The 15,773-nt window shown below is 36.9% G+C and overlaps 1 protein-coding gene across 1 annotated transcript in view; it reads right to left on the bottom strand.

Annotated features, from left to right (window-relative positions):
• The window catches only part of vclb (vinculin b), a 59,621-nt gene that overhangs the window by 28,548 nt on the left and 15,300 nt on the right, over positions 1-15,773 (bottom strand). The window contains exons 2-6 of the mRNA XM_051667173.1: positions 11,225-11,295; positions 4,889-5,039; positions 4,685-4,793; positions 4,244-4,366; positions 2,773-2,933 (exon numbers count right to left, since the gene is read on the bottom strand). Coding sequence (XP_051523133.1) covers positions 2,773-2,933; positions 4,244-4,366; positions 4,685-4,793; positions 4,889-5,039; positions 11,225-11,295 — 615 coding nt within the window. The remainder of the gene's footprint in view (positions 1-2,772; positions 2,934-4,243; positions 4,367-4,684; positions 4,794-4,888; positions 5,040-11,224; positions 11,296-15,773) is intronic.

Here is a 15,773-nt window from a genome sequence, read left to right as displayed (position 1 = left end):
AAGGTGTTTGTTTGTATGTTTTGATAATTTAACATTGGAAAAAGCAGCATTTGCTTATCTCCGTGATCAGCGACCATGAAAAGCAAGACAAACATGTGACATCATCTGAGCAAACTGTGGCATATTTCTCCTTGAGCACTCCCTCATTCTGTTATCATCACACATGAGTGACGGGACCCATGACCAATCATTTCACTCAATCTGATGACATCACGCATAAGCGAGGCTGAGCATACACCTGCTAACACACGGCGAGAGAGCATGCTCACACATCCTTACCTTCTACAGGGAGAAAACAAACCAAGAAAGGAGAAACAGAAAGATATTTCAACAAAACTTGAACTAAGGAAAACAGAATGACAGAAAAGGTGAAAGAGAAAAGAAGAAAGAGAAAAATGAAACAAATCAACAACCCACAAGCCAAGTTCTCACCAGCTCCAAAACCCAAAACCCACATCTGAAAGCTTCAACCGTGCCAAAAACACCCACTTCCCAAAACACACTAGAGAGTACCATGAAATCTGTAAAGAACATGCACAGGTGATATTTCACTCTAAAATCAAAAGAACAAAACAAAGCCTAATTAAAAGGAATATTCCGGGTTAAATTCAAGTTGAGCTCAATCGACAGCATTTGTGGCATAATGTCGATTACCACAAAATTATTAAATAGTATTAAACCTGGAACATTCCTTTAAGGCATGATAATTTAAATGAGAATTTGGAGGATAAATTTGCTTATTTGTCATAAAAATCTTAATGATTTAAAAAAAAAAAAAAAAATATATATATATATATATATATATATATATATATATATATATATATATATATATATATATATATATATATTTATTTATTTATTTAGTATTATATAAATAATACATTTATTTATCAAAAAAATTACACAATTTCTTTACACATATTGTGCGATTTCTCCGGACATTGTTTTTGTCAAATCCGTTCATAGCCACAACTTTAAAATGCTTTAAAGAGTGAGATATGTTGATAAATTCATGCATGTAATAAAGCATCAGCCAGATTCAGTAACTGCATCTCTAAAAAAGGCAATCAGGTTATCACATTCAATACAAAAACCGTATAATGTTTCCTCTTTCAATATGAGTGTAAAAAGAACGGTCTCATACTGTGGCAGCAAAAACCCTTTTAGATGTTTGAGATAGCAAACTCCATCTGCAATCTGTTTAATTTCTGTTTAAAAGTGATCTGGAGGCACCTCAGTAACAGTTTAGATTAAATTGATAAATTAATGTATGCAAAGAACCTAGCTGAACTAATTTCATCCAATCTATAATCCAAAATTCAGCAAGAAAACTTTAAAGGAATATTCCAGGTGCAATACAAGTTAAGCTCAATTGACAGCATTTGTGCTATAATGTTGATTACCACAAAAAATAATTTAGTCTAATTTTTGTGGTAATCAACATTATGCCACAAATGATGTCAATTGAGCTTAAAGGGATAGTTCACCCAAAAATGAAAATTCTCTCATCTTTATTCACCCTTATACCATCCCGGATGTGTATGACTTTCTTTCTTCAGCACAACACAAATGAAGATTTTTACAATAATATTTCAGCTCTTTGGTCCATACAATGCAAGTGAATGGGTGCCAACATTGTAAAACCCCAAAAATCACATAGGTCTGCATAAAAGTAATCCATAAGACTCCAGTGGTTAAATCAATGTCTCCAGAAGCGATATGATAGGTGCGGTGAGAAACAGATCAATATTTAAGTCCATTTTCACTATAACTTTCACTTTCACATTCTTCTTCTTCTTGTGTTTTTGGTGATTCACATTCTTCATGCATACGCCCCCTACTAGGCAGGGAGAAGAATTTCTAGTAAAAATTGACTTAAATATTGATCTGTTTCTCACCCAAAATTATCATATAATTTCTGAAGACATGGATTTAACCACTGGAGCTGTATAGATTAATTTTATGCTGTCTTTATATGCTTTTTGGATTGTCAAAATGTTGGCACCCATTCACTTGCATTGTGAGGACCCACAGAGCTGAGATATTGTTATAAAAATCTTTGTTTGTGTTCAACAGAAGAAAGAAAGTCATTCACATCTGGGATGGAATGAGGGTGAGATTTTTCATTTTTGGGTGAACTATCCCTTTAACTTGTACTGAATTCAGAATAAACCATATAAACACACATCATTAGACATAGAAAGAAACACACACACAAACACACACACAAACACACACGTCTATATTGCCCAACCCCAAATACTCACACTCTAATAAGTAAAAGAAATTTATGTTCCACTGCTTTGTTGCTGTCTAAGACAAAAAGGCAGTTTATGTCAAATCTTCCAGGGTTACAAAAAACTCGAAACTAGCTGCAAATTTGCCGCTCGTTATTTTCACATGCAAATGAGCTTTTGATTCGCCGCAAATGTTTGCCAGAAGTTTGCAGCTCTTCACCAGTAGTGGTGAACCTCCATCAAACCTACGGCAACAATGGACAATTTGCCGCAAAGCTCATTTGCCTGTGAAAATTATCAGTGGCGAATTTGCGGCAAGTCTGCGGAAAATTTGCCACGAACTCTTGATTTTCGTAAGGGTATGCATGCATGCGTATTTGGGGAGTAAATTGTTTAAAATAGTTCCATGCATATGTGTGAGCAGACTGTATATTGCTCTCTGTAAGCGAGTAGTGTTTAGATGGCTGCGTTCTTAAGGCGAGAGATCAATCCATGCGCATAAGTACACAGTGACCTTTGCCCTCTCACACACCTTATTGGCCCAGGCGTCCTCATCCCAGGACGTGAGCTGCAGTACACGGATGATCTCATTGATTTCTGCGCTCATCTTCTCCACGGTGAAATTCCTGTTCTTCAGTGCCTCCTCCACACCCTTCCCCTGAGATGTCCTGGTCGTAACGAAGATCTTAATGCCTATGTTAGACATTTAAACATGACCATTAGGAACTTCACACTTGCGTATATAAGCATCATGTAGATGTAGATGCAATGTAGAGGTGCAGCGATATAGACGTTTTTGGTCAATGCTGGATAGACATTTTATTTTGCAGCAATAACTTTTTGATTTGATGGCTGATGTTATAAATTGATATGTTTTGAATGTTTGTTTTAAAAAAAACACTAAAGACTATTATATACTTGGTTTTCAGTACGTTGTTCCATCGTCATTTAGTTCGACATGCAAAGGCGCTGTGTGTGTGTTGTGAAGTGCGTCAGTGTAATGACTTACGGACAGACACATTACAAAGGTTCCACCCTTCCAACAAGTGTTTATGCTGTAACAATGGTAAATGAGTTAATCGCGATTAAGAAAAATGAATGTGTTAAATTTTAATTGATCACATGCGTTAACGTGTTAATTCTGACAGCTCTAATTTTAACATTAAAAGTTGTAAATGTTAACATTGGTTATTGCATTATAAACTAACATGAACTCACAAATAATTCATTGTTAGTTCATGACACCTTAATTTACTGAAATCTTATTGTAAAATGTTGATGATTTTAGAAAGGCTGCATTACCTACAACAGTAGCATAAAAGAATGGCTTAGTTTGGCTAATGGTTAACATAAACCAAGAGTTTGAGCGGTGAGCCTAAAAGAGATGACATTTTTTATTACAGATTCAGATTTTTTATTTATTCAGTTATTTATTTATGTGCACCAGCATCAGAAATTAATTGGGGATCAGGGGAAAAGTGCCACCGAAAGTGACAAAAATGCCCTCAAAATTAAAAATGTCCTTATAATGAGTTCTTCTGAGTAAAATCTGATATATTTCTAAATATATTGCAAGCCACAGATATTAAAAAGATGTTAGTCTGAGAATTTATGTAAATAAATGCCGCAAACTTGCCGCAACTTCGCCACTGATAATTTTCACACGCAAATGAACTTTGCGGCAAATTGCGGCAACTTATCCATTGTTGCCAAGGGTTTGCCGGAGGTTCACCACTACTGGCGAAGAGCTGCAAATTTCTGGCAAATTGCGGCGAATCAAAAGCTCATTTGCATGTGAAAATAATGAGCAGCAAATTTGCGGCTAGTTTCGATTTTTTGTAAGGGAATCCAGAGGGCAAATTCTGCCCCTAAATAGGAAACGTAATTTCTGACACTGATGTGCACTGACGAATCGTGCAGAAACAGATATGTATATTATGAATGTAAATAGGGTCAGTTTTGATTTTGTGTTGACTTGAAAGAGGTCAGAGGTCAGATGAGACCTGATATGAGGACGGGCAGCAGCTCCTTCACCGTGTTCATGGAGTTCACCAGCATGACCCTGTGCTCCTGATGAGTCAATTCCTGCTGTCGCTCGTCAATCATCTTCGCCATCTTTGTCATACCTGTGCGGGAAAAACATAATAAGAGACGTGATTTAATATTCTGTTTAATGTGTCTTCAACAGGTACGATACAAGTGATAGTTCTCCTCAGTACTCGGCTAATTTTAGATTAGTTGTTCTAACCAGCCGTAACGGTCAACAGCGACATTTTAATTAACTTTAAGAAACCTGGTTTCTATTCTTGTTGTGTTGGTTTACCTATAGCTGTCTGTGCATGCTAAACTGGGAAAAGCTTAAGTGTTTTAACATTATAAATAATTACACTTCTCCTTCATAAATGTGTGTATATTGTACTCTTTTTGATTGTGTGCATGTTCACCTGGTCCCAGATTCTTTGTGTATGTGATAAGGTCTTCCATCGATTCCACGACCTCAGCTACAGTCAGATACTCCAGAATCCCTTTACACACACGGATGATTTTACGAACCTGAGAGCAGAGAATCTGTCAGTGTCGAAACACACACACACACACACACACACACACACACACCCCCGTTTAATGCTGTTAAAGTCACACTATACCTCGGCCTCATCGAATGTGAGAAGCAGGTCAGAGGTGCCTGACAGAATCCCACGTGAGCCATCGATCAGATAATCTCTGGCCGGGACAGAATACGGGTCGGCCTTTAACATCTGAGAAGCCTGCACCAGTTTCGCACAAGCGTTCTCGACCCTACAAAGAGTGAGAGAAAAACAGAGAGAGAGAGTGTGTATGAGACCGCCTTTTTATGGTTATGATCCATCTGTATATGCAAATGAAGCTATACACTAACCCTACATGCAAACAAATGCTAATCTCCAGTACATGGCTAGAAACATGAGCTGTGTCCCAAAACTTAATTAGCGGACTTGCTGCCTAGTGCCTACATAGGTAGCTGCCTTCAAAAGGCAGCATCCTAACCATCATGAAATTTCATATGTGACTGATTTGAGGTAGCAACTCATATCACATAAAGAGCGCTCTTCACAATTGATTTCAATAGAGTATGGCGTTAGCATGTTGCTAAGCTAACGGCATGAACCATCATGAAACCTCATTAGGCAGCTGTGACGAGGAGGAGGGCGTGGCCGGGCCGTGAGGATGCACGGCCGTGAGGGTGCACGGTGGGAGAGTGAGATGCATGCGTGTCTATGTCCTTATATCATTAAAGTTTATGTTGACTGTTCAGCCGGTTCCCGCCTCCTCCTTGCCCATCTTTATACTGGGTGCTTCAGGGTGACTTGCAATAATTGAGGGAAACATGAATTCTCCTCTCTACCAGAAAATCCTAAAGGAGAACGTCCGGTCATCAGTCCGTGAGTTTGAACCTCTGAATGGCTCAAAAGAAGCTAAATTAAAGTTTTGGAGTGGCCTAGTCAAAGTCCTGACTTGAACCCAATTGAGATGCTGTGGCAGGACCTTAAACGGGCAGTTCCTTAAACGGGCAGTTCATGCTCGAAAACCCCTCAATGTGGCTAAACAAAAGCAGTTCTGCAAAGTAGAGTGGGCACAAAATTCCACCACAGCGTTGTGAAAGACTGATCTCCAGTTATCGGAAGCGTTTGGTTGCAGATGTGGCACAACCAGCTATTAAGTTTAAGGAGGCAGTTAGTTTTTTGGGTGATATAGGTGTTGGATATATTTTGCTTCAATAACAAAATATATGTTTGAAAACTGTATTTTTTGTTTACTCAGGTTGCCTTTGTTTTATGTTCTCTCATTTGAAGATCTAAAACAATTTGAATTTTTAATGAAAAATACATAAAAATAGAATCAGGCAAATACTTTTTCACATCACTGTATATGAAAATAATAAGTGGTGAATTTGCGGCAAATTTATGGCAAGTTTGCCAGAACTCTCTATTTTTGTAAAGGTCGAGGCAGCAACTCCACGTCTCAAATATAAAAGCGCTCTTTACACCTGACTTGACTTACAATCTATTTCAATAAAGTATGGTGTTAGCATGTTGCTAAGCTAATGGCATGAACCATCATGAAACCTCATAAGGAAGCAACTCTGCACAACAAACAAATAGCGCTACTTACAATTGCTTTCAGTGAAATTTGGTGTTAGCATGTTAAGAGTTTGATACACTAATAAGCATAAAAATACACAGCACACAAAAGTATTTGGTAAAATAGCCCTTTAATTTCAATGAACTATTTTTATTGACACTTTTTAGTATTGAATGGAATCTATGCTTCTTTTAGAACAGCATTTGCATTCCAAAAGGTACCAGCAATTAAACATTTGTGACGCTACACTGTTACATGTCAGACAAGCAGTTTGTTTGCAAAAGCTATATATATATATATATATATATATATATATATATATATATATATATATATATATATATATTTTAAAGAGCGGAACAACTGTCACGCTACTTAAAAATGTTAGTAGGTTAGTAGCATTTCTAATTTTAGTTAGTTTCACGCCAATAGAGTGCAACAGTTCCTGCCCACTTTTTCAGCACTCTTGGTTCTGGAAGTGTTTTCCCCATTTATTTTTCCCATAGGAATTTCATAAAATCTTTTATTATAGAGTTCTAAGCTATAAGCCAAACTAACCATCTTTGAGATGAATCACAACATTACAAACTTTGATTTGAAGAAAAAAGTTTTTGAATTTCAGAAAAAAGACAAAAGATACAAGACTGTGCAATTAACGTCTTTAATGAGGGAATGAACTACAATCCCATGAAGCATTGCAAATTATGTCATCGAATTAAAAATTATGGAAAAATATAAAACAATTGATTTAAAGTTGTTGATTTTAAGTATAGAAACAATATACTTATATTTTATTGCAAAATATTCAGATATAAGCAAATATATTAGAAGTAATGTCTTGATTGTGTTATTCACAGTGCATCATGGAAGTGGGCGGTCAATTTTCTGATTGGTGAATCATGGGTAGTGTAGTTCTTTACCAGGTTCAGTGTTCAGCAACACTAAATCATGTAGTAGCAACTTATTAGGCCTAAATTACCACACACTAAACACTCCCTGTACACATACACACTCATGTCCTATTCATCATGTCCTCTCCTCCTGTGAAGAGGATATTGTTGTAGTTGCCGAAAAGAGACTGGTGTCATATTTCTCTGTGGTAGGAGCCAATGCAGCTGTGTGTGTGTGTGTCACAGGACAGCAAGGTCAGGACAGTGTGTGTCAGAGGTGGCGGGTGAGAACTGTGGTAATGTATGTGAATGTTAATCAGCATTAATATATGCAGAAGACACACACAAACTAGAACTATGTCCGGTATAACTCAATGTAATGTGTAAGATCAATACAGTATTGCATTTTACAAAGCTAAGGGTTGTCTTGTGTAACGCAAAGTCTGTGCAGAACACAACCACGGTAATGACACAACATCTGAGTAAAACAGCATCATATTGCCTATCTGTGGACTTGGAGAAAACAATATCTTTCCCCATCCAAATAGACAGGAGCTGTACTTGTATGACTTGAAAAAAAGCTGCCTTAAGGAAATTTGTCGAATTGCCAATGTTTCGCTGTCACCCAAAATCACCAGATCTCAATGAAAACGAATTAATTCTGGTTACTTTATTGATAAAAAATACTGGTGTCCTTTCAGATACATCAGAATAATCAAAATATACAGTTGAAGTCAGAAGTTTACATACACTTAGGTTGAAGTCATGAAAACTCATTTTTTAACCACTCCACAGATTTAATATTAGCAAACTATAGTTTTGGCAAGTTGTTTAGGACATCTGCTTTGTGCATCACAAGTAATTTTTCCAACAACTGTTTACAGACTAGTGCCCAACCGATTTATCGGTCAGCCGATATTAGCCTTTCACCGATATATCGGTATCGGCATATATGTTTACCGATATACGCAGATATGAAAACTTTTTTCAGAACATATAATGTAGAAAACAATGCTTTAGAATTGGTGTCATAACGTAGTTTGTCCAGCAGAGTGCGCTCCAAAAAGTTTACAGAGCTGAGCTGATGGTGGTTCTGCAGACAGTGCGGTGTTAAGCGGTGACTTCACGGTAAGCTGTTAACTAGTTTGTGAAATACATACTGGAAAGTTTATAAACAATGACCCCATCATTTTCCCTTTTCAATATAACTAATATAACGTGAACCCTGTCCCTGATAACCATGTCACTCATGTTTATCACATCTGTTTGCTGTTAGCCAGCTATAGTTTGTCAAGAGCATCTTTTTGCAGCTCAGCAGACAACGATGCAGTGGTGGATTGTGTCTGTTGAGTGTTGATTTCACGCTACGTTGTTACCTAGTTGGTGAGATGCAATGCTGGAAAGTAAATAAAGTCCATCTTTTGCTCTCCGTGACAACGAGCTTATAGCTAACTAGATAATCACGTATGCTACTTTCATTGCTTGTCAGCTGAGTGGAAGCTAATGTGTAAACATGTATTCGCCAAACTGTTTTGTTCAGGATTCGCAGTTTGGTACCCCCTTCAATTGAACAATTCCAGTCGTTGCATTTATAAAATGTAATATTTAAAAGTCTGGTTTTCCACCATTGAAAGTTTCCCCTGAACTTGTATAGCAGAATATGGTGTAACACCGCTGCCACTGTTTATCTCTTGACTCGGCAGGTGTAAATGCTTCTTGTTTTACAACCTGCCCCTAATTGACTGGCAGTATTAAAATAGTCAGCATTTGACTGATACTAAACAGTACTACTGATGTTTATTTATCTATTTATTGTATTTTTATTTATTCTTTATTTTCTCAGTGTTCATTTCTAGAATTTGTTGACAATGTATAATAATAATGTCAAATATTCTTTGATACAAATATTTAAGAAAGCAGCCTTCTGAGTACCTTTGCATAGTCATATCGGTGCAAAATCGGTGCACAATCCACATAGAAAAGGTCTGTTTTCATTCCAGCTCAAATTAACAATATCGGCCACCATATCGGTAATCTGTGAATTTTCCCCCTCTAAAATCGGTCTCAAAAATCCCATGTCGGTCGGGCTCTATTACAGACAGATTGTTTCACTTTTAATTGACTATATCACAATTCCAGTGGGTCAGAAGTTTACATACACTAAGTTAACTGTGCCTTTAAGCAGCTTGGAAAATTCCAGAAAATGATGTCAAGCCTTTAGACAATTAGCTTCTGATAGGTGTACTGAATTGGAGCATGTACCGGTGGATGTGTTTTAGGGCCTACCTTCAAACTCAGTGCCTCTTTGCATGATATCATGGGAAAATCAGAAGAAATCAGCCAAGACCTCAGAAAAAAAACAAACAAAAACAAAAAACCATTGTGGACCTCCACAAGTCTGGTTCATCCTTGGGAGCAATTTCCAAACGCCTGAAGGTACCACGTTCATCTGTACAAACAATAGTACGCAAGTATAAACAGCATGGGACCACGCAGCCGTCATACCGCTCAGGAGAGAGACGCATTCTGTCTTCTAGTGATGAACGTAGTTTGGAGCGAAAAGTGCAAATCAATCCCAGAACAACAGCAAAGGACCTTGTGACGATACTGGAGGAAACAGGTAGACAAGTATCTATATCCACAGTAAAACAAGTCCTATATCAACATAACCTGAAAGGCTGCTCAGCAAGCAAGACGCCACTGCTCCAAAACTGCCATAAAAAAGCCAGACTACAATTTGCAAGTGCACATGGTGACAAAGATCTTACTTTTTGGGGAAATGTCCTCTGGTCTGATGAAACAAAAATTGAACTGTTTGGCCATAATGACCATCATTATGTTTGGAGGAAAAAGGGTGAGGCTTGCAAACTGAAGAACACCATCCCAACCGTGAAGCATGGAGATGGCAGCATCATGTTGTGGGGGTGCTTTGCTGCAGGAGGGACTGGTGCACTTCACAAAATAGATGGCATCATGAGGAAGGAAAATTATGTGGATATATTGAAGCAATTTCTCAAGACGTCAGACAGGAAGTTAAAGCTCAGTCACAAATGGGTCTTCCAAATAGACAATGACCCCCCCAAGCATACCTCCAAAGTTGTGGCAAAATGGCTTAAGGACAACAAAGTCAAGGTATTGGAGTGGCCATCACAAAGCCCTGACCTCAATCCGATAGAAAATGTGTGGGCAGAACTGAAAAAGCGTGTGCGAGCAAAGAGGCCTACAAACCAGTTCTGTCTGGAGGAATGGGCCAAAATTCCAACAGCTTAATGTGAGAAGCTTGTGGAAGGATACCCAAAACATTTAACCCAAGTTAAACAATTTAAAGGCAATGCTACCAAATACTAACAAAGTGTATGTAAACTTCTGACCCACTGGGAATGTGATGAAAGAAATAAAAGCTGAAATAAATCATTCTCTCAACTATTATTCTGATATTTCACATTCTTAAAATAAAGTAGTGATCCTAACTGTCCTAAGACAGGGAATGTTTTCTATGATTAAATGTCAGGAATTGTGAAAAACTGAGTTTAAATATATTTGGATAAGGTGTAAACTTATGACTTTAACTGTATTTTTACACAGATGTTTTATTCATCATAGAGGGTAATGCAGAGGAGTTCCATGTATTCTGAGGTGTAGCATGCATGCTAAAGTGATCTAGTAATCATCACAGGAAATGTAGTTGTGTTTCTTCATGAGTTTAGCTGTCCAAACATGTCTGCAGCTCATTTATAACACAACACACCTGCATGAGTGCACTCACTCCCTCAGCAAACACACACACACATATTTACAGACAATCCATTTTCAATGCAGTTAGCTGGTAGAACGATTAAAAGCAGAAAACCAGCAATGCGCAGAATCACACACACACAACCATTGACAGCTCCATTATTTACACAGCACCACACACACTTAACATATCATCCCTGACCTTTACAGGAAAAGTGTGTGTGTGTGTGTTCTTACTTTATAAAAGCAGGAGGCATGTCTCTCCTCATGATGGCATCTTCTGTGGTCTGAACAGTCTCCTTTCCTACCTGTATTTAATACACAAATCACACACATGATATAAAAACACGTTAACCTTATTGTCCACACATACACACACCAAACTTTTAGACATTTGAAATGAAAAAGCACAAGGACTCTAGACTTGGTAAGGTTGATTCATTTCCATGAATCACTTCAAACTGTAACATTTTCAAAAATTTACTTACCTTTAAGCCATCCCAGATGTGTATGACTTTCCTTCTTCAGAAAAACTGAAGTGAAGATTTTTATATGCACATTTCAGCTCTGTTTGTCCATACAATGGAAGTAAACAGGTGCCATTAGACTGCTGGCTATTTGATGGTCCAAAAGGCATATTTAGGCAGCATAAAAGTAATCCACATGACTCCAGTCGATCAATTAATGTCTTCTGAAGCAAACCGAGAGGTTGGTGTAAAAAATAAATCGATAATTAAAACTTTTTCACTTTAAATCGTTACTTCTAGCCAGTGCTGGGATGCTGTTTGAAATGACCTAACTCTCGCGTGATGTTCGTTTCTCTGTTGTAAACAAAGCGCACGCTTCTGACTTCTCACGTGAATGCACCATTGCGCTTACGTCTATGGTCATTGTTTAATATTGGGATCCCACCCCTACTCCTGACCCAGTACTGTCTTTTTATGAATACCTCTCTGCATCTACATTTCCTATATTTACTTCTATGTCTTTGCTGTTTGCCTGTATGTTAAATTGTCTTTGTTTCTGTGACCTGAGCCTTGTCCCAAGTGTTTCAATGCCCAGTGTACCGTGTAAGCTGTGCAAATGATAAATAAAATAACTTGACGTCACTGATGCGTCGACTGCTGGCAGGAAGCAATTTTTTAAAGTCAATAAAGTTTTAATTATCGATTTATTTTTTACACAAACTTATCGATTTGCTTCAGAAGACATTAATTGATCGACTGGAGTCATGTGGATTACTTTTATGCTGACTAAATAAGCCTTTTGGACCATCAAATAGCCAGCAGTCTATTGGCACCTGTTTACTTGCATTGTATGGACAAACAGAGCTGAAATGTGCTTATAAAAATCCTCACTTTGGTTCTGCTGAAGAAGGAAAGTCATACACATCTGGAATGGCTAAAAAGTAAGTAAATCAAGAGAGGATTTTCATTTTTGGGTGAACTAATCTTTTAACCCTCCTATTGCGTTTGGGTCATTTTTGACCCGGGAGAGGTAGATCATTTTTAAATGCCACATAGTTTTTAGCACAGGAACCAAACTTTGTGACTTTGTCAAGACTATCAAAATACACCTTATAAAATTTTTTTTAATAAAATTGTTTAAGAGATATGACCATCTTTTGCGTTCGCAGGTCAATTTTGACCCGGGCATCAACTGTGGCTTTACACATGATATTATGTAGATTTTTTTGTACATCAATGAATTAGATTTTTTTCTTATAAACAATTCACTTACATTTTGCCTTTTTCCCATACTCTCTCACTGGGACTGCATCTTGTTTTCAAACATGCACACACACACACCGTACATACAGTCACACACAGACACACACATTCCTGTATAAAACAGTCATGACAGATGTAACAAACATAACAAATAAACTAAATCAATGGTACTACTGACTAAAGGGGGTGTGACGAGAGCAATACTGCATGCACACATTAGTCTAACCAGGGCTTGAAAGAGGAAATTGTTCATATTTTAATCTGCAGCCATCTGATGCAGAACCAGATTACAGAAAACTCACATCAACATTCAACAGTTCTTGAGAGTAAATAGAATAGATTTTGCTTAAAAACACAGTAAAGTATTAATGTTTTATACTTGTGTTGTACAGTTGTTTTGATGAAGTTTAGTTGAAAAAGAATACGATGGTTTTATAACTTTTGACCACCAAGTTGTATTGAGCAGTTATGAGCAATAGGAAATTAATTTAAATTACTATTAATTCTCACATTAGATGTTAATATAAATTGTATATTATTGTATAGTTAGCGTTTCACTGAAATGTTGATAAAAAAAGATGTCTTCACATGTATCACACCTGGTTTTGCTGTAGTTAATAGTTAATGCATATTTGTGAAATGTCAAATAATTTCTATATTTTATTATTTAAAAATGGCATATTAATTAATAGATTTTATATTTGTCCGTTAACATGCCAAAAATATCAATCGTTTTACATGTATGAACAGTTAAGAACCTATTAATGACTTACAATATAGTTTTAGATGAAAACCATCTGGTTATGAATGATTTATAAGCTTGAATTCCACCGGGTCAAAATTGACCCCAAATGCAAAAGGTGTATGCAGATTCTCAATGCAATAGGAGGGTTAAAATGTTCAGTAGCAGCACAAGAAAAACTACTTTACTACAGCTTTCTGTTCACATCTGTGAAAGAATGCAGGCAGTCAAGATCTGTTACCGGAACCGAACGTCATAAAAGGAAAAACAGAATCATGTCTGAATAAGATCCAGTTCTCAATTTCCAACCCATCTCAAACACAACCAAAGACAGCACAGCTAACTCTTTAACCAGAGGTGACCCTCAGAGTGACCCCCACAACAGGTCAGCAAGCATTTTAATAACTTGTAATTTCAACATTACCACATTCTTGTGATTCAGTATTTAATTCTGGATAATTATAAGCACACCCAAACACTGCAAGCAGATTTGCTGTCATCCATATGACATCATGTCTGGTGCCGCTCCAGTGATTGTGGGTTGAGTATACGGCCTCTATTGGAAAACTCAAGGCCATGTTTAATGTTTTTCCCTCAAAGTGTAATTTGGTATGATGAAACTATATACTTTGAAAGTGACAATCAAGTAAACGCACACCTTAGATTCAGAGGTGAAGTTTTGGAGAAAAAAAAAATGTGAAAAAAAAAAAGAGAGTATAACTGCACAACTCAAAATATAGGCTCTTTTATTTTTATTACCAACGTTTTGGCAGCCAGCCTTGAAAAAGGTATACCTCGAAAAAGGCTGACTGCCAAAACAGTAATAAAAATAAAAGAGCCTATATTTTGAGTTGTGCAGTTATACTCTCTTTTTTTCATGATGAAACTATAACCAGGTCAGTATCGTTCTCCGAATATAGATTAAGTTGCAGTATAGGGCATATGTCTATGGTATACTGTATATTAATGTCAACATTAAAAATGGCATTCACAAACCATTTTACTTACATAATTTGACAATGTTCACTTGCATGCCTTCTCTAATAATACCTATTGATAATTGCTATGTTGTTGCTAAGGTTTTCAGATTTTTTGTTCAATGCTATGCATTTGCTATGGTTTTTACAGGTTGGAGTCCAGCCCACCCTCAAGTCTCTATGAAATTTTTATATCTAGATATGACTTGAGTGTCTCCTTCAATGCAAGTCTAAAATTTGGCATATTTCATCTACAAACCCTCCTGACAAAAAGTTATCAAACAAATTTTCCATTCGTCAAAGCACTTCACAATTACAAGCCAGTAAAATGTTTGGGCGTGGCCCATATTAAGTTCAAACTCAATGAAACTTGGTCAATTTCAACATGAATACATTTTGAGGATGCACACCAAATTTTGTCAAATTCTGTCCATAGGGGGCGCTATAACTAAAACGCTACCATAACTCTTCATCCGTTTCACCATGGAAGTTGGAACTTGGCATGAATCTTTGGTTCAGGTGAATAATAAACATTGATTAATATTAAGAATGAATGAATGAATTAATCCTTAATATTAATTGTTGATTTGACTAATCAAAATTCTTAAGTCTTAAAAGTTCAATTGCTTAGAATAGTAATAATAGCACACCTCATCTCAACAAGCTGCATGATTTGAGGATACCTTTCATGACCACAGCACAAACAATGCATAATTAGTTGCTCTCTCAAGTAGTTTACTTTGGGTTTAAGGTTTGTTCAAATCACTAACCCAATGTTTGAGCAATAATAATAGTGATGCTTGACACCAATAATACAAACAATTCCCTGTATGATTTCTTCTCAATCACAAGATTCATGTCTAGGCAGATATGTAATGGCAGTCGAGGACATCAGATTAAATCCTAAATGTTGAAAGAACATTCCTCCATTTTTACAATCACTGTGTCTGTGTTTCTTCACAAAAGAGAGGCCTACATTCTGTAGTATGCACTGCACGGTTAAACTATAAAGTGTGGCCGAGTGCCTGGTATTCCACCCCACAGACATTCCAACCATTTGTGTTTAAAACCGGATGAGAGACCAAACACACACACAACTGCTGCTGTCAGGTTACAACATTCCCCTCGGACAGGTGACCTCATTAAAATATGACCACACACACTGACATAAACACCTTTTTAGTATTCAGCAACTTGAAAGCAGTAAGCAGAGGCTAGTTAATCATAAAAGATGTCATTTACTGTACATATACAAGTATTACAGGTAATTTAGGTAAATGTAAAACATTTAAAAAAAAAATCTACGAAAGTGTAGGATATGGTCCTGTTAAAGGAAT

This window comes from Myxocyprinus asiaticus, chromosome 32 (genome assembly GCF_019703515.2).
Source record: "Myxocyprinus asiaticus isolate MX2 ecotype Aquarium Trade chromosome 32, UBuf_Myxa_2, whole genome shotgun sequence".
NCBI lineage: Eukaryota > Metazoa > Chordata > Actinopteri > Cypriniformes > Catostomidae > Myxocyprinus > Myxocyprinus asiaticus.
This window is presented reverse-complemented; position numbering and strand designations above follow the sequence as displayed.